General features: G+C 47.6%; 1 protein-coding gene across 2 annotated transcripts in view; it reads right to left on the minus strand.

Moving 5' to 3' along the window:
• The window catches only part of Loxhd1 (lipoxygenase homology domains 1), a 149,426-nt gene that overhangs the window by 112,974 nt on the left and 16,452 nt on the right, over positions 1–20,000 (minus strand). For both annotated transcript variants that reach the window (XM_032885677.1, XM_032885679.1), the window contains exon 5: positions 1,083–1,181. In XM_032885677.1, the coding sequence (XP_032741568.1) occupies positions 1,083–1,181 (99 nt within the window). The remainder of the gene's footprint in view (positions 1–1,082; positions 1,182–20,000) is intronic.

Below are 20,000 nucleotides of genomic sequence, written 5' to 3' on the forward strand. Positions count from 1 at the left end.
AAATCACAAGTCTAGTCTAACAGTCAGACCTCAAGTCCCTGAATAACACACATTTTCAGTTGTCTTGGTTTTAACTTAAGTGCTTTGCAGAGATCCAGTGACTATGCCCATGCATGAGCAAAGCCATTGGTCTGCTTTCACTGAGGCCACTTCTGAGACTCTCTGAGGTCCCTGGCTTCATGTGCAGTTCTAATTTCAAGCTCTTGCCTCATTCTGGACCTGCGACTCATTTTCTGACCCTCAATGGGCACAAAAACCTGTCTTCTAGATTAATGAGCATGAAAGCCCTCTCCTTGTAGGAGCTACAGGATCGATTCATAGCTAATACTTTGGTTTGGTTTTAAGTTTCTCCTTCATGTCTGGAACCTGGAGAGTCCCTTTTCACTCATTATAAGTTCAGCAGTACATGTTGAATTCTTTAATGTATTCTACCCCAAATTCACATATCTCTGTAACTTTTCTGGCTTCTGCATTACTGCAATAAATTGACACAGTGAGAGAAAACCACCTGTCTCAGCCCGAGACCTGAACTGCCTCCCAGTACCTACAGCTGCATCTATGTGCAGCTTCTGCATCACCTGTGAGACCAAGGGTCTAGTCCTTAGTCCCACTCTGGTTTATCCCAAGTCACTACATTGAATCATATTCCATCCCACAGCAGCCCACATAAGCACAGAGCTTATAGCAATAAAGAAATTGAGAATGAGTTCCCGGGGATGTGAAATTTGGGCTTATTCATAGTTTTGGATGTGATTTGAATCAACCCAAACCTAGGAATATCTTATTCTGAAAAACCATACCATATACAGAGAAAGGGGGAGAGAGAGAGAGAGAGAGAGAGAGATGAGAGATGAGAGATGAGAGATGAGAGAGAGGGGTTTGAACACCTGTTACACATACATACATTTGACCACATAAGGTAGATACCCTACTGTTGGGACAAACCACGGCAAATCACAGCACAAGAAGAGAAGAGAGATGTTCAACAGAAAGACCAAAGGCTGCCTTCCTCAGCTGGATTACAAGAAGTAGCCACTCTAAGGAGTTGTACAGGGTGGGGCTTGTGAGGAAATGACCTTTACCTGTGTCTCCATACTCTCCAAAGATATTGATAAAGACATCAGCATCTGTCCCTGCACCAATCACATCACCAGTGTATACCTTGATTTCATATTTGTTTCCTGGGAACAAAGACAGAGAAGAAGTTGCCTCATTAGAAACCCAAGAAAAGACAACTAACGGTGCACAGAGAGCTTCTAAGCCATCAATCCTTCCCACAGAGGCTCGTAAGATGGTGAATTATCTGCATGAGTGCCACTCTCATTACTGTCAACAACAGGGCAAAGAGAAGTCACTCCAGGTTGGCTCCAAAAGGTCATCATTAAACTCTAGGTAATATCTAAGCCATGGGTAAAGGAGAACTTCTGTTTTCATCTAACACATTCGCCTACCTTATCTCCTCTGAAGTACTGACATGACTCTGAGTCCCCTACACACCTATCATTTTTCCTGTCCATTTCCCACGCTGAAACAATACTGCTGCCACTGGGGAGATTGGATTCTGCAGGTGAAAATAAAATTCGTGTCTATCCAGGCCATAGACACACAGAGACTAAACTAAAGTCATCAACAGTGGGCAGCAAAATATATGTTAAAAAAAAAACCCACATCTGCTTCCTGTGTCATTGCTGTACTCACTGGACAAAAATCAATTCCCTGTAACCCCAAACACAGCCTCAGTCATGGCCTCAAATAGGGTAGGGTCAACACATACTTGAGAGTGTGCTGAGCTCTGGTCAGGTCTCTCCATCAGGAGCCTGCCTTAGGGCGAGGAATAAAGGCCAGAAGATAATGTGTATGGTTAGGGCAAGCAGATGCCTCCAGGTCTTCTTGGATGGCAACAGCGTTGAGGTTTAAGACAACTCTCCCTTCCCTTGCTTCTTCCTCCATGGCTTTCTGGTTTACACAGAGCAGAAGGAACCATTCCCATCAGATATGCTATGCCCAATTTACTGAGTTGATTAAAAACCAGTGATTCCAGCCAAGGCCCAGAATGCTGGCCCTTCTGCTCACTGCTTCCCTAGACTCTTCCCTGCCCTCCACCTCCAGCCTCCAAAGGTATTTGTCCTCTGTCTTCTCCAACTCTGCTGATATCTGTGTGATGACATGGAGTTTTGCCACGGACTGCCTTGTCCTGACTACTGTTGTCTGAATGTAAGTCCCTCAATTCCTCTGAAACTTAAAAAGGGGGCACATGGATATGTTCAGGACATTTTCTCTCCTTCCCTTCTTCTCTCCCTTCCACACCCCCTAGTGCACTGTAAAACCTATGGGTAGCACGTTGGAATGCAAATTGAATCCAGTTTCCTGAAACTTGAAGTTCCCAGGAAGTTGTTGAAGGCAAGGGACTAAGGAGAAAAATCTAAGCCTGCCCATTTCCCACTTCAGGCACTTTCTGTAGCACAGGATCAGCCTGGAGAGGTGACTCGACATGGCACCTGGAAAGGGTTCAGAGAGGACACCCCTATTCCTCCAGCACATGCCAATTGGTCTTTGCTGGTGAGAGCATCGAGCCTATAACAGATGGACATCTCCTCTCCATAACTATCAGTCTGCAAAGCCCACAAAAGAAGGGATCGGGGTTCTCTGATCCTTGTCTGGAACGGAAGCTGCAGAAGCAACAACTGCTGTCAGGATCTACATCCTCCTTTATAGCCATGAATACCGTGAGACAGCAGCTGAAGCCAGGGAACCAAGGCCCTTCAGAAAGGTCAGACCCAGGGAGTCTATGGAATTGGGTCTTGAGCTGCTTGGAAAGTTGATTGAAAGATAGATACCATGTTTTCCATGAAGGCCTCCAGGTCGTGTGGTTTGTAAGCAAGACCTTAGCTAAAGCTGACTGACTCTATTCTCATCACCTCCAAGTCCCAGAGACTCCAAATGGCCTTGGTTGCTCTCTCCTTGTTAGATGGTCTTGTAGAATCGATCTGATTCACAACCTCTCTTAGTTACTTCCCTATGGCTGTGATAACACACCGTGACCAAGGGAACTCACAGAAGACAGAATTTGCGTGGTCTTACGATTCTAGAAGTACCAGCATCAAACCACAAACAGGAAGCAAGGAGAGGAAACTAGAAATGGCGCCAGTCCTTAAACTCTCAAAACTTGCCTCTGGTGACATGATTCCTCTAACAAGCCCACAACCCCTATGCCTCCTCAAACAGCCTGAGTCTATGGGGGACACCTCATCCAAACCACCACCATACAACCTTTTCCAGTACCACTCGAGGGCTCCCTGATCCTGCTTAGCGGTGGCAAGGTGCAGATCACTACAGCTGGTGTACCAAGGTGGAAGCCCGAGGGGGCTTCTAAAGGTTGTTTCCGGGCACCTTGCAGAGAGGAGAGGCAGTGAGATCTTACAAGGACCCAGACATTGTGGATCAGAGGTAGGAAAAGAGAGGCAGGGAAGCACTTGTAGAAAGTGGGTTCTGAATCATTCCAGAGCACAGACTTCCGTCACTGGGCCAGGAAGACAATTTTAACTCAAATATTTTTGAATAGAAAAAAAATGTTGCAGCAAAGGAATGGGGTGTCCTTTGGGTGAGTCTCCCATCCCTAGAGACACTTAATCAGCTACTCAGTGGGTGGAGAGTCATGTGTCAGAGATACTGTAGCAGAAATGCCATTGGTAAAGAAGCCAAGAGATTAAGGAAGCCATCCGTTAAAAAATAAAAAATCTGGAAAGTGCCCCATAGAACGTGTTTTAAGAGTTGTAGACCATTCGGTCTCCATTGCAATGACTTGATCAGCACAAGGAAAGTCTGGGATGCAGGAGCCAAAAGAGGGCTACAGGAGCAATGTACCCAAGCACAGGAGCGTCTGGAGAGGTAGGGTTTCAAGTCAGGATGAAGCGAGCAGAGAGAAGCCAATGCCAGGGCTCAAGACCCTAGAACTGTGAGAAGCTTCGGGGCCTTTCCAGCTGAAGTGACTGTAGATCTGAGGCCGGGGATCAGGAAATGGACACTACAGGAGGAGAGAGCCAGGCCATCTTCTGGCCTACCCTGGAGCTTTCTATGTCACAGTGAGGTCATGAGTCTCTAGGTGGTTTTCTGGGTGAACCGCAGACTTTTGCTATTAGGTGATGGCTTCTCACACCACGTAAAGAGAATGACCACAGGGGTACAGAGGTTCATCTTGAAACACCATTGTTTTCAGAGCCCCCATAAATGGGCAGCGGGGATTAGCTAGGGCTTCCTGCCTCTCCTCTGTCTACACACCTCCTCTCTCTATACCCTTCAGCAGAACTTCCTGCTACCTAAGTTGCCAGTTTCCAAAACAAGTCCTGAGGGCACAGTGCCCCAGTGCAACCCTAACTGGTGACTCAATGTAATATTGACAAGAGAGCAAGTCTGAACAAAAGCTAACAGCACGCAGAGTGCCGAGCCTTCCTCCACAGGCAGAGGAGGCCACACAAGATGCTACATCTGAATGTGAAATGTCCCCTACAGGTTCCCATCTTGAACACTTGGTCCCCAGCTGCTAGCGCTGTTTTTTGAGAGGTTGTGTATAAAAACCCTGTCAACTTGTAACCCCTAGGCTGCAGAAGCATGGCACTAGGCACGGGCCTTCAGAGCATTACAGATATGCCTGGGGCTCTAACCCAAGCTCTCTGCTTTCCAGTCAGCTGCTGTGGAGGAGCTCCCACCAGACACACCTTGATGTCTTCCCCACCATGATCAGCTGAAGTCCCCTGATCCTAGGAGCCAGTAAGCCCTGCCTCCCTCGAGTCAGTTCTGTCAAGTGATTTGTCACAGGAAAGTAAAAAAAAAAATAACTAACACACGGACTTTTGAATGTAGAATTCGCCACGAGATTGGCCCACCAATAAGATACCCAACCTGACAACCTAAAGTTGTCCAGAATGAAGGGGACATAGAAATCCTGAATAAACCCCACCCACATGCCAGGAGGAAGTGATAAAGCCAGGAGAAGCTATGAAGTTATGAAGAAGGGGCTGAAAAGGGATCCCAGGGGGAAAGGTGGCATCCCTGGCAATGCCATGGTAACCCGCTCTCTTGGGTGATTGGCACGAAGCATTCAAGCAGGACTCGGCAGCTGACAAAACCCTTGCACATCTCTGAAGTCATCTGACCGAGACCATGGTCCTGTGAGACAAGTAGGGTTGATATTGTCATTTCTATAAACGACAAGGACAGAGCTTCAGAGGGTGGCCTGCCCAGGTCACACAGCCATGAACCATGACAGTCTCTTGACTTCGGACTCAAGGTTCTTCCAAGATTAACGGTGGCCTCCCCTGCCCTGAATGGGGTCAGTACACTTCTCCTGGAAAGGGTCAGTTAGGATATATTCTAGGTGTTTGTAGGCCATATGGTCCCTGTTACAATGACTGAACCCTGTGGCTGTGGTGCAAACTCAACCATGTGCTTCTGACCAGGGGAGGGTGAGGAGAGATGACCACGAAGGAACAGAAGGAACTTTCTGGATGGCAGAAACAGTCCGTATGCTTGTGCCAGGGGTTATATATACGTGTGTGTGTGTGTGTGTGTGTGTGTGTGTGTGTGTGTGTGTGTATAATTTTTTTGCCCACACAAAAATAGGTGGCAGCTGGTTTTGGCCCATGGGCCGTAGTTCTTTCCCAGGTCTCTATGTGTGTGCTCAGGCACCCCAGTCCTCAGATGAGACCAGAGCTGTCCCTACTAGATCACGGCCATTTTAGTTGAGCATCCCAAGGCTCTGGAACCTGAGGAGTAATCCCTTTTTCTGAAAGGGTGGCACATGTCCCTGGGGTGATGACAGTTCAGGGCCAGCCCTCTCTGCCCACCATGCAGCATGCAGTGGAGGCTAAGTCTGGAAATACAGTGTGACACACAACAACAACGGGGCCAGTGAGCCTCACTTCACACACACACACACACACACACACACACACACACACACACACACACACACACACACACCTTGCCTTTCATCCCTGGCCTGATTCGGAGCTAGCACGGAACAGAGACACAGAGGGGAGCTCTAAACGGAGGAGAGAATGCTAACGTGGGGCAGGGTCTGGGAACTGCCGTTTGAGCCAGCTGTAGAATTGGCTTGTGATCTGCTCACTTGATGTGCCTCTTGTAAAGTTCTCCCCAAACTGACTCTGCCCTTTCAGCAGGGTTACCATACGCCCATCCAGGAGCTTTCTGCAAGTAAGAATCCCTTCTTCAAGACACACTGGTGCCATCTGTTGGACAATTGTATTGAGCACACGAGCCTATAGCTAATAGGAACTGTCTCATTGCAAAGTTCTGCAGTCTTGGGCGAATACATCTTAGGACACCAACCCTACCACAAGAGCAAAAGCCTCCCTTTGCTAAAGATTAGTGCAGGCTCAGAAAGGCCAGATCAAATCGCATGTTACTCTGAACAACACACCATGAAGAGACGCAGACCCTGCCTTGAGATCTTGCTTTCCAAAGCAACCTCAGCCCGGGCTGTGCTATAGAGTCAGAGTGGCCTTGCCCTGTTTCCTCTCTGCAGGCTGGGCATAGAGGCACAAGAGCTGCCACCCTTCCAACAGGAACTCTGTCCCTGAAGGCCGGCGGAAGTGCCTGCGTGGGCTTCCCGAAAAGGCAGAAGCTGGCAGGTTCTAGCTGCCTACGCCTGGTGTGCCAGCCGCCCCCGCAGCCTCCCCAGCGCTGTCTGGAACAGTCAGAACACAGCAGCGACACAACACGTCTCCAGAGAGCACCCTGGCGGTGGGGGAGGCTCAGCGATGGGGAGCAGGCTCCCTCCTCTTGCTGCACAAGTACCGGTGAGGCTAGAACCTGCTCTTGTCCCGTGTCAAGTACGTGCTTGTCTCTGAGCCACGAGGCCCTGGAAAAGGGCTCTCACACCAACACCAACTAAACTTAGGCTGAAACCATCCTCGTGGTCAGGTTTGTTGTTTGGGGTTTTGTTTGTTTGTTTGTTTTTGAGAAATAGTCACGAGTAACCCCGTCTTTCTTTTCCATCCAAGTAGTCCCAGACCGCGCATACACGGACCTGTGCCTCAGCCTTTGGGACCTCGGCTGGAGAAACCAGCGATGTTTCACTCCACAGCCTGTAGCAGACACCAGCTGAGGTGCTGGAAGGGAGAAATCACAGGCAGTGCAGGGGAGGAGATGAAAATTCTCAGGGAGAGAAGGGGGTGGGGAGGCTCCCTGGAAGGTGGGATGTTCTCTCCCAGCCAAACAAGACAGACTCTACTCCAGGTCAAGAAAACTCGGTGAGCAGGTGGCAGTGTTATCCCTCACCACTAGCCCTAGAATTCATCCCAGAGAGCCTTCTCCCTGACGCTAATCCTGTCCTGGGTCTCCTGTCTCTAGTAGATCCGTCTGTTTCCTGTCATCTCCTTGTCAGACTCCTCCATACTTCCCATAGACTCTGGTGAGCATTGGCAACTCCAGGGTTCAGAAACCCCAGGCCTCTTCTTTTGCTTTTCCCCACAATGCCTTTCTTTCCCTCCCCTGAGCAGTGTTCTCTGTCTTTCTTAAAATGGTCTCCACCTCATTGCTACTGTAGACATAGCCAAACAAGGACCTCTTTGTACTAAGGACCTTTGAAGGGCCGGTCACACCTCAGTTCTCACAGCAATGGACCCTGCTGTAGTTTGTACATGGAATGTCCCCCTATGGGTTCCTGTATTTTCGCAGTTGGGCCCCAGCTGTTTTGAGGGGTAGCAGTTAGGCTAGATGGCTGTAGCTTCTGTCCTGAGCTATCTCTGTTTCCTGGCCAGTGCCCTATGACAAGCAGCTGCTGCAGACTCCCGGAGCCACAGGGCTGCTTACAGCCATGCCTTTCCCACCATGATGGACTGTGCTCTCTCAAACTGTGAGCCAAACTAAATCCTTCCTTCCTAAAGTTGTCTCTGCCAAGTGTCTTGTCACAGTCTGAGAAAGCAACTCTACAGACCGTAACTGCTACTGTGCCACATCCAGCTGACGGGGAGGAAGGGAAGTTAGGAAACCTGACCATACTTGAGAAAGGGTTCAACCTAAACTGGAACTCAAGAGATCTGAACAAGCAAGCTATGTCAGCTCACACACCAAGCTCCTTCAGAAACACGGACTCCTGAGCCCACAGTGCACTCACTCCTGAATGTCTGGTATCTGTGGTGCCCGTTGGCACTTACATGCTCAAACACTGCATTTAATCTCACCACAGCCTGGTTGACCATGCATTGAAACATCACTCGAGAGAGGGAGAGATGGCTCAATGAAGTGCTTGCCTTACATGCATAAGGATCTGAGTTTACACACACACACACACACACACACACACACACACACACACACACACCAATAACCCACATAAAAGAATGAAGAGTGATGGCGTGAGCTTAAAACAGTGCTTGGGAGGCAAAGGTGGGCAGATCTCTGGGGCTCACCAGTCAGCTAGTCTAGCCCAGTTTGCAAACACCAGACCAAGACTTTCATTTTGGTATTCACATGTACCTACATGCACATGTGCCAGCACACATTAAGATATATATATATATATATATGCATATAATATAATATGATTAAAACATCACTTGGTCTTTAATAGTTGCTCCCAATATCTTCCCAATTAGCTGTAGCATATGCTGCACTGTTAACAATACAGGACTCTGGCTTGTTAGAACAGTGCAGAACCTTCCACTGATCACAGTTCACCTTGCTCTCTCCACCTCAGCCAGCTCACAGGCAAGCTCTGTGGAGCCCTCTCCACTTGTCTCTTGGCGGCCACTGGCCCTCGTTCCCACACCTGGTGCTCACAGCATACTTTCCTAAGCACCTGCACTCTTCCCTCAGGAACCACGGCCCTCTTCTCCCAGACTTCTCTGCACTGCTATGGTTTATCTCCCCAGATACTGCTCACCTGTGGCAGGAGGAGTTAGAACTTTGCTCAGTCCTTCTGGGTACCAAGTGATTGACATACATGCAGAAGTCTGGACATGTGCAAACTGTGGGCCTACTATGTGATCACTGCACAGAACAGTTTACAGAAAAGGAATAGTTCTGCTCAGTGTGCCTATAACAAGCACAGGACTCTTAAGAATAATAAAGTATGGGCCTGGAGAGGTGGCTCAGTGGTTAAGAGCACTGACTGCTTTTCCAGAGGTACTAAGTTAAACTCCCAGAAACCACATGGTGGCTCACGACCATCTGTAATGAGATCTGATGCCCTCTTCTGGTGTGTCTGAAGACACCTAGACACATATGTACTCACATATATAATAAAATAAATAAATAAATCTTCAAAAGAAAAAGAATACTAAAATATCCAAAATAGGACATGGGCGAGCTGTGACGGTCTTCCACTCCCGGGCAACTGTTTAAGATTAGAAGATTAGGCAACGCTGTACTGTGGCCATGCGTTATGACAAAAATATCTCTTATATTCTAAGAGACTGGAACTTTTGCTGGACCCTGCAGGCAGGCCAATGGAGATCCCTTAAGACTTTAGGGCTGCCTGTCTACAGTGTGCTCAGCACATTCGCTTAACGGGCCTTTAAGAGGGCAAGGTAACGGCCTTGGATTTCCCCTGTAACCAGCCTTTTAACCTAAGCTAAGGCATGGCTGTAATCTTAAGTTATACACCCTTCTGTGTCCTTGACCCAAGTGTAATGCCCATGCGTGCATGTGTGTTATGATAATCATTTGCTGAAGCAAATATAGGTTAAAGGTGCTTATAAAATGAATACTCAACGTTGAACATACTATATGGATATCCCTTGGTAGCATGGGCCCATTTGTTATCTGGGTCGGTTGTAGTCAACCATAGTCAATATTTAATCCCTTGTAAAACTTGGTTAAAGATTTTAGTAAAGTATCCCTCAATCTTTCTTCATGTGATGCTTTCTATACAATGTTTCTACTCTGTTCAACACAGAGCAAAGCCCTTTGTTAAGGACAGACGTGCAGACACAAACATATAGGGACAGATGAGCCAGCATTTGATCAAGCATTTGACAGATTCAGACCCACCCAAGAGACAGGCAGGGACAGTGGAAGACACAGAAATAGCCAAGCAGAGAATTCAAAGCTGAGCTCGATCTTGGTCAAATGCTATCACCAGGAAGAGCTTTATTGATTTCTTTCCAAAATGTGACAGCAATGCATTGTGGGTGACTCAGTTTATCATAATGTATTCAAAATGGCTCCACTGTATGGCAGCATTGAGCAAAACATGCTTACAAACCGAGTCTAAATTAATATGTTATTTTAATATATTCATGAATCCAATTTGGGAGTGGGGAGAGCAGGAAACAAATTCATCAAGAGGTGACCCCATAGCAATCAGGGACTGGTTGCCAGGATGGGGATTACTCCTAGCTCTATGTTTACAGAGGGGTGACTCTGAGAGCCATCACCTGTAATGATTCCTTCCTCATAGGTCACTGTGAATATTAAATGTACTTTATGATAGATAGGTAGATGGTAGATAGAGCCAGACAGATGATAGGTGGATAGATAATAGATAGATAGATGATAGACAAACAGATAACAGATGGATAGCTAGATAAATGATCAATAAACAGGTAATAAATAGATGATAGGTAGTTGATAGACAAAGATGATAGATGATATATAGAGAGTAGATAGATGATTGATAGATGATAGAGAATAATTTGTTAAAATTATGCCTGTTGTAAGTGCCAAGCAAAAATTACCTACTACTACCATCTTCAAATAACAAAATAATGAACATTTTAATTATTTTTGCACACATTTTCCAGTGCCTAGAGTTTGCAGGCCATGTTTTCTCCTATCATTAGACTAAAGAATAAAGTCACCTCTGGTTTGGAAGAAACCCTTGAGAACATCTGCCAGTGTTCCTGTGCCTCGTGTTGGCTTTGACACCAAAGTTCTCAGGGAGGCTGGAGGGAAGATTGAGGACTGGGTAATGGAAGGAAGAGAGACTCAAAGTCAAAGGTGGACTTCCAGCCCCTAAGGAGTAGGCGCCTTTCTGAGACTCTCGCTGAGATCATGCCAACCTTCACCTTTTCCAGGGGAGGGCTGCCAGAAAGCCACTGGCACAGTGGACTGGACAATGAACGAGGTTAGGGCCAAGGCAGAGTCTGACCAAAAGTTCCTCTTTTCTTGGGTCCAAAATGTAGACTAGAAGGCTTCTATTTCCATAAGTGAAGGAGCTGTTTTCAAAACACCCACTTAAGAAAATAACCGCTGGACAGAGGTGGTGCAGGCCTTTAATCCCAGCACTCAAGAGGCAGAGGCAAACCTGGTCTACAGAGCTAGTTCCAGGGCAGCCAGGGCTACACAGAGAAACCCTGTCTCAAAAAACAAACACTCAAAGTAACCAAGTCTGAAGAAAATCTGTAACTCCATGCCTTCTCCCAAGGTTCTTGCTGCTCGGCTGAAGCAGCCTGTAGCTGGCTGTGGTCCTGGTGAGGGCAGAAGCCTCAGCGGGGCTGGGGCTGGAGAGTATGGGCCAGACACTGACAACAGAGCGCAGTTTTCCCAAGAGCTCTCACCCTGCTGATAGCCTCGCACAGGCCTTCCCACCCGAATTCAGCCTGAGCTGCACCTCCTCCATGAAGCCCTCCTGATTCCACTTCCCCCATGCTCGCATTAGCCGGACTCAGACCCACGTAGAGCGTATTGGTTCTCTGCACTGTGGCTATTGACTGTCCCCTGTGCGTCTAAGCTTGAGAGAGAGAGAGAGAGAGAGAGAGAGAGAGAGAGAGAGAGAGAGAGTGAGAGAGAGAGAGATTTGCTGCACAGGATTTGACGACAGAAATAGCAAAAACAGTTCATTCATCCCGTCACAGAGTGAGTATGCTTCAGAGCATCGTGAGCCCAGGGCTCCTGCTCTGCCCCACAGTCAGGCTGTGACCAACAGCGGGTTTCTTGGCTCCCCTGGGTTTCCATTTTCTCTTCTGTAAAGTGGAGGAGGAGTTGATAAACTCCCATTTAGTCCTAAAACTCTCTCTTTTATGCCTCACCAGAGCCTCATTGTGAGCGCTTCTCTCTTCCCACTCTTTCCGGGGATGATCTTCTGCAATGCTAGGTGGGAACAGATGCGGTGGGCGGGGAGCTGCTGGGAGGTCAGGGGAGGCGAATGTTTCGGGGCCTGGCTCACTCTCCCTGCCCGAAGCCCTTTTCCTGTCCCTGTGGGAATGGAGCCCCCTCCACGGGGTTACAAAGAACGTCAGGCTGCTCTCAAACAGCCCCCACAGCCAACGGAGCCCTGGCAAGGTTTGAAATTGGGCGACCGGGAAATGTCAGAGGGAGGGGGAGGAAAGCCGAGAAGAGAGGCTGTCCCTGCAAGCTCCAGATGTTGTGGAGGCCGAGAGCCCATTCACTGTTGTCTTTAGTCTGCCGGTATCCTACAGGGGATGGCGGCACCAAGAGTCCTTTCCAATCCTGAAGGACTAAAAGCTGCAGACTGTGTCTCAGTCACAAGAACGGTTCCGAGTGTGGGAGAAGGGAGGAAGACAGGCCAGCTGCCACCTCCACGCTTCCGGCTGATACTGCCTCTGTATTAGTGACTTCTGAATCCGTGTGACCACGCGGCCTAACAGAAACAGAATCAAGGAAGAGAGGTTTACCCAGCTTCATGGTTTCAGAGGGTTCTTAGGGTCCACCATGGCAGGGGAGGGCTCAGCAACACAGCTCAGTTTGGAGGTCAGATCGCGTGATGGAGGCCGGACCACGTGATGGAGGCCGTTCACATCGCCGTGAACCAGAAAGCAGGGGCCAGGTATAACCTTCAATAACCTTCAAAGGCTCTCCTCTCGTGATTCACCTCTGCCAGCGTAGCCCCACCTCTCAGAGGTTCTGTGGCTTCCCAAACCAGCAGCATCAGCTGGGGAACAGGTGTTCAAAATGTGACCCATGGGGGAACATTTCAGGTTCAAAGGACAGCGTTGAGTGTTCACATGCGAACAGTACAGCTCTCAAGTGTCCACTCATGACTGGTACAGCTAGGTTGTGACCATGGAGAACAGAGGTCTGTGGGGTGAGAGGATGAAAAGAATGGTGGAGAAGAGCTTACTGCAGGAGAGTTGCATCAAAGGCAGTCTCTTCCTGCCCTATACACACCCATGTTCTACACCTACTGAACCCCAGACCGCCGGCCCGGTCTAGCCATTCTACAGAGACGTGTATAGCGGAGAAGCTGGAATCTACCCCAGAATCCCGTTGCTACCAGCTTGGAAAAGCCAGAGCCAGGACTTGGGATACATATCCATTTTAGGTGACCTCTCACCCAGTGTTAGATTTTAAAAGGAGTGATTCAGTTACTCCATGGTTTTATTCCCTGGCGCCCAATACAATTATTTAATTATTCTGCGCTACCCAGAAGAACATAAGACCATAACTACTGATTTCCTTGGCAGAGACTCGTGGTTGTTTCTTTGTATCAGTCACCTAGCAACTGTCATTTGGAGTAGGTGTCCCACAGTCCTCTGGGAGGCAATGACCCACTGCTGGTCAATACCATTTCCAGATGCCCTTCCTATGCTAGCCACATCTACTGTTTAATCCATCCTCTCATCAGATACCCCCAGGGCACTGCTCTGGACATGGTCTCACTGAGATGCTGTGCACATCTAACTCAGTATGCCAATCATGGTGTGGCAAGGCACAGGGGTAACACCTAGTTATCCTTATGAAACACCCAAGAGAAATGGTAGCTAGCGGTGAGAGCAAACACAAGCTATTTCCACCTGTCCTGAGAATCTGGGCCATTTTCATCCTCCAGACTGATAGCTCAGTTGAGCATAAGATAAGGTGGGGGGGTTGAGGGGGAGGCAGTTAGACCAGTAGTTCTGATGGAAATGCCACCAACACTTCTACCTATGAGGAAGACACTTGTATTTCTTGAGAGAAGTGTCTTGAAGAAGCTTCCCTTGGTCTCTGTGAAGCATGTGACAATACTGGCCGCAGCTGTCCCTACTGTTACTCCATCAGAGATGATTACATGTGTCTTAGAAGGTGTGATCCTAACAAAGACTAGGAAACAGGAACCAGTTGGAGGTCAGGGGAGAGGTGAATCTGGGTCCTCCTGACACAAGGACTGTGTCCAAGTGGGATATGTCCGTGAGCTGTTAAGCATGGGTTCTGACAGCCTGGGTGGTGAACAGGTCCCCAGTCTGGAGAGAATGGGATGTTGCATCTCAGAGAACTGTCCCATGGTCCGATGACAGGGAATGGGATTGGTGCTAGTCTAAGCCACACCGCCATCTCTACTTTTTATGATGTTGTGGGTTGGATCCAGACTGTGGACAGAAACTTGAAGTAACAGTATTCCGGCGAGTGAGAAAGCGGGGAAAGGGCTGCCCTAGACAGGCTCATGCTGCCAGACTATACTAAGGCAAACTCTCGAAGACCCCATGCTGGGGCATACCCAGAGGGATGTCATTATCCTGTCAAACTTCACCAACCTCAGACATTTCTACCTCTCATCTGTCGGTATTGCTCTGTGCCCCACCTCAGCCTCAACAATGTGTCCTGAGTGTCCTTGGGTCAGTGAGGGCCTGTTGGCCTGCAATCCCAGCCTGTGTAACTCTGCTTCGGTCTTATGGACTGTGGGTAGGTGCTGGGCTTGGGAATGTCACAACAGAAGTGACATCACAGAAGATGGTCTGAAATCATCGAGTGAGAAGATTGGAAGAGTCCAGAAAGACAGCATGTGAGAAACCCGGCACAGTATGGGACCTCGAGGGATATCTAGTCAGGCTTTCTGGTAAGATAAGAAAGGAAAAAAAAATGTAGACAGCACAAGAGATTTGCCCCAAGTTACATCCTGGCTGAAGTGGGATGGCAGACCCCAGCCAGGCTCACCTCCCAGAAGAGAGCTCTTGGCGCCTGCCTGTTGCTGTCTTTATAGGTGAAACAGCACATATAACTCCCCCTCCTCTTATACACAAACCTATTGCCAACTGATGCTCATACAAGCCCTTAGGAAGCAACTGAGGTGGCAGATGGTGGGGCGGGGGCAGGAAGACACCCCAGTGTTACTCTGAGAGTGGCCCGGGCTTAGTTAGAGAGAGAGAGAGATAGACACATACTTGGTCATTAGAGCCAAAGAGGCAAACAGCCATCCCTGCAGTGTGGTGTTTCTTAGCTATTTTTCCATCTCAAAACACCTGGGAGCTGCATCCCACGCTGCGAGTCCGGGAGGTTTGCTTTGGCAGCTGCTAAGGATGCTGTGCCTCCAAGTGTGGGAGACTGAACTTGGCTTCAGGCCCAGGGCTTCCATAGCTGCAGAGACAGCACCATGGCTGCTCTGCCCCTCTGATTCTACGTTGTAAGAGGGTGAGCCATTCCAGACAAGACACTAGAACCCTTCCAGGAAGAGAGCCGGGCATTCGCGATAATGGAAGGGGTGCCAAGAGGCAGATGGAAAGACAGAAAACTCACAGCACCTCCGAAGCAGTTGAATGGCTGAGCCCGAGTTCCCAGGGATAATAAATGCAAATGTGCTGGAGAGGTGGCTGCCAGCCTTCCATAAGTTCCAGAAGATGCCAGGTCCCCTGGTACCCTCTCTAAGTGGGAGACAATCATGGGGACGGCTGCCAAGTCTCTGTGTAAGCTCCACGTGTGCCTGAATTGCTGAATTGTGTGTGGTGCCTGACGGACCATATTCCCCGCAACACTAGGGAAGCCAGCCAGTGTGGGGACCCCACTGCTGCTGGTTCACGTGGGGATGAGTTAGGAGAACCCAGAATGCTTTTCCAGTGGCCTTGAGTCACTGGGCAAGAATTGAAACCTTGGAGCACAGCAGATGCTCTCTGTCTCCAGGTGAACAGAAGAAGTCTTTCACTGAAAAATTAACACGATGTCATTCATTGCTAAGAGAATTTAATGACCGTGCAGAATGAATGGAAAGAAGCGGGGCTACCCAGAGATGCCGAGTAGAGCAAACAATGTTGAAAAAAAGATTAAAAAATAAACGTGCAGGTTTCACACCTTCTGATTTCAAAGCTTACTGTAAAGCACCAGGAGTGTGCTGACGTAAGAATGGATATATTGACCAATAGGATAGAACCAAAATAACCTTCAAATATAGTCAGTTATCGAGAGCGAAAGGCGAATGGGTGGATGGGAGGGAAGAGGGATCTATAAATCTTATCTCTAATTCAAGGTTAATATTTAGAAAAATAAAGAACTCCCACAACTCAACAAGAACAAAAATCAAACAATCTGATATCTTAAGCATGAGCAGAGGATTTGAATGGATAGTTCTGAAATGAAATATGAAAATATGCAAATGACCAAGAAGCGCCTATGAAGATATCATCAATGTTATGAATCATTACGGAAATGCAAGTCAGAACCACAGAGAGGTACAACTTGGTCACGATGCAGGGAAATTGGGACTCTCGACACTTAAGGAGGAAATGTAGAAACCTTATAATCCATCAGAATGGCGTGGTGAGTCCTCAAACTTCAGTACAGATTTACAACATGGTGTGACCCTAAGCACTGAGAGCAGCAACTCGATCTGTACACCCATATTCCCAGAAGCCTCATCAACAATGGTGAAAATGTACTGACAACCCAAATGTGAGTGTCGTCTGTGTGCCTGGTGTGTCTGCCTGTCTGTCTGTCTCTGTCTGTCTCAGATAGATAGATAGATAGATAGATAGATAGATAGATAGATAGATAGATAGATAGATGATAGGTTAGATAGATGATAGATAGATAGATAGATAGATAGATAGATAGACATACAATAGATAGATAGATAGATAGATAGATAGATAGATAGATAGATGTTAGATAGGTAGGTAGGTAGATAATAGATAGATAGATAGATAGATAGATAGATAGATAGATAGATAGACATAAGATAGATAGATAGATAGATAGATAGATAGATAGATAGATAGATGTACAATAGATAGATTAGATAGATAGATGGATGGTAGGTATATAGATGAGAGATAGATAGATAGATAGATAGATAGATAGATAGATAGATAGATGAGAGATAGACTGTGTGTGCATGTATGTCAGAGAGACAGAGAGGTAGAGATTAAATTCATAAGATAGGTATATAGATGATAGATAGATAGATAGATAGATAGATAGATAGATAGATAGATAGATAGGAGACTGTGTGTGCATGTATGTCAGAGAGACAGAGAGGTAGAGATTAAATTCATGAATAAAGATGCAGCATATTAATTACTATCAATTAAACATTATCCACCTTAAAATCAATCAAGTTCTGAAACACACCGCAGGGTGGATGAAGCTTGAAGGCGTTGTGCTAAGTGAAAGAGGCCAGGTATGAAAGGACAGTTATAGCAGAATTCCATTTATATGAGGTTCCTAAGAGTCACTGAATTCAGAGAAACGGAAAGTAGACCTGAGGCGACTGGGGCCTGGGAGGAGAGGAGACTTGTGCTGGAATTAAATAATGACAGAGTCTCAGTTTGGGGAGATAAAAGGCTCTGGGGGTGGCTATGAAATAGCTTGAAATGCTCATCTTTAAAAACTATGTGCTGCACTGCAATTAAGGAGTAAGAGAACATCTCAACCTGACCTGGAGAACCTCCTGTCCCTGTCTCTAAACCTGTGATCTATCCAGGAGAACCCTTCACTCGACAATGTCTGCCAAGCAGGGCCTGGAGCAAGGCAAGCAGAAGGCTCAGGGAGAGTAGGTGGGCTTTCATTTCAAAAATAGCTTTCTAATTATCAGTGCCACTCTGCAGCCATGGGGTCACCCTGGGAGGCTGAGAACTGCTCACCACTCAAGAGGGGCTGGTGTAAAGGCAGGAGAGGGACATTCAGGGCAGCGGGAGGTTGGAGCCGCTGACTTCCGTGACTCCATTCATTCTCACAAAGCCAGGCCAGTCTGCCCTTGCTCTTGCCCTGACTAAGACGTAGGCAGTAAGCAGTTCAGCTGAGGATAGGCTGACCCCCATGCCAGTCCCAGTCCTTTCAGAAATATCCATTTGTCCTTGAATAAACCTCAAATTCAATTATCACCTGCTAGGACCTTCGTCACCTCACCCTGCTCCTTGGAGATATGGGACCAGTTAAACAAGGACTTCGGAAGACAGGCAATTATGGTTGACACCCCCATGCTCTTCCTTTCACTCTGATTTCAGAAGAGAGTCAGTGGTATTTCCCCAGATGCAGCCTGCACACTCGGTGGTCTGGGAGGTGGCAGCACCGGCACACTGGAGTTGTCTAGTGAGGCATTTCCATGTCGCTACATACAGGTAATGTAGCTGGTGCTCACAGCATGGAGAGTGTGTTTCTTCATGGAAGTGGTACACCTCTGTGCTTCAGACAAGCTTTAAAGGTGAGTAAGGAAGAACCACGACTGATATACATAGCGATTGAAGAAGGGAAAGCCCTCGAAGGTAGAATGTAGTGACTAAGGTTTGGGGACTCTCGGGTAGATTAGGGAATTAAGCTCCTGCCATGGATCCCCAGAGCCTGATGCCAGACTCAGGCAAAGAGGATAAGCTCTTTGGGGGGGGGGTGCTGCTTGACTTCCTTAAGAAGCAACATGATGACAGCAACTAAGAAACCAAACTCGGCCATGAGGTTTGTCCATCTTAAGGTCCTCCTTCTACGAAGTGTGAGGTTGATCAGTGTCTACATCTTTCATGGCCGACCTCCTGCCTCCGCCTTTCCTAAAGTCTATTCACTGGGCTCTGTTAAAGGAGAAAGCACCCTATCACAGCTGTGCTAGTCTGAATAAAATGTCCCCCATAGGCTCAGAGGGAACACCTCTATTAAGAAGTATGGCCTTGTTGGAGTAGGCGCGGCCTTGTTGGAGGAAGTGTGTCACTGCAGGCTTTGAGGGCTCAGAAGCCAAGCCTGGCTAGTGTGTCACAGTCACTCTCTGCTGCTTGTGGGATCAAAGGTGTAGAACTCTCAGCTCTTCCCCAGCACTGTGTCTGCCCATGGGCCACCAACGCTGGCAATGGGCTAAACCTCTGAATTATAAGCCAGCTCCATGAAATGGTTTCCTTCATAAGGGTTGCTGTAGTCACGGTGTCTCTTCACAGCAATAGTAACCTTAATGAAGACAAAGGCTACCTGTTAGGAACATGCTGGGTGCTTGTCCAGGAAGCACATTCACAGAGGAGCTTCCCGAAAAAGGCCATCTGACACCTTGTCCTGTGCCTACTGCTGCCCTCTGCCGACACCCCCAGAGAAAGCGTCCTGTGCCTGTCTTAGAGTTTGAAATGAGATCTCCCTTCGAGGAACTTCCCAGGACCTGCTTAAGCTCCTGCCTTCTTCCTGATCTTACCCTCTCTCAGATGTAGGGTTAGTGAAGGTCTTTTCCCATTCTGTAGGCTGCCATTTTGTCCAATTGACTACGTCCTATGCCTTACAGAAGCTTTACAGTTTCATGAGGTCCCATTTAACAATAGGTGATCTTAGAGCCTGAGCCATTGGTGTTCTGTTCAGGAAATTGTCTCCCGCACCAATGTGCTCAAGGGTATTTCCCACTTTCTCTTCTGTGAGATTTTGTGTATTCGGTTTTATGTTCAGCTCCTTGATCACATTTGAACCTGAGTTTTGTGCAGGGTGATAAATATGGATCTATGTTCATTCTTCTACATGTGGACATCCAGTTAGACCAGCATCATTTGTTGAAGATGCTTTCTCTTTTCCATCGTATGGTTTTGGCTTCTTTATCAAAACTCCAAAATTTATAAAGAACTCAAGAATTTAGACACCAACAACTCAAATAACCCAATTTAAAAATGGAGCGCAGAGCTAAACAGAATTCTCAACAGAGGAATCTTGAATGACTGAGAAGCACTTAAGGAAATGTTTCATGTCCTTAGTCACCAGGGAAATGCAAATCAAAACAACTCTGAGGTTCCATGGGAACACCCATGAGAATGGCTCAGAGCAAAAACTCAAGAGATACCACATGCTGGTGAGGATGTGGAGCAAGGGGAACGCTCCTCCACTGCTGGTGGGAGTGCAAATTGGTACAACCACTTTGGAAATCAATTTGGCAGTGTCTT

The sequence above is a fragment of the Rattus rattus genome, chromosome 15, assembly GCF_011064425.1.
Source record: "Rattus rattus isolate New Zealand chromosome 15, Rrattus_CSIRO_v1, whole genome shotgun sequence".
NCBI classification, from domain to species: domain Eukaryota; kingdom Metazoa; phylum Chordata; class Mammalia; order Rodentia; family Muridae; genus Rattus; species Rattus rattus.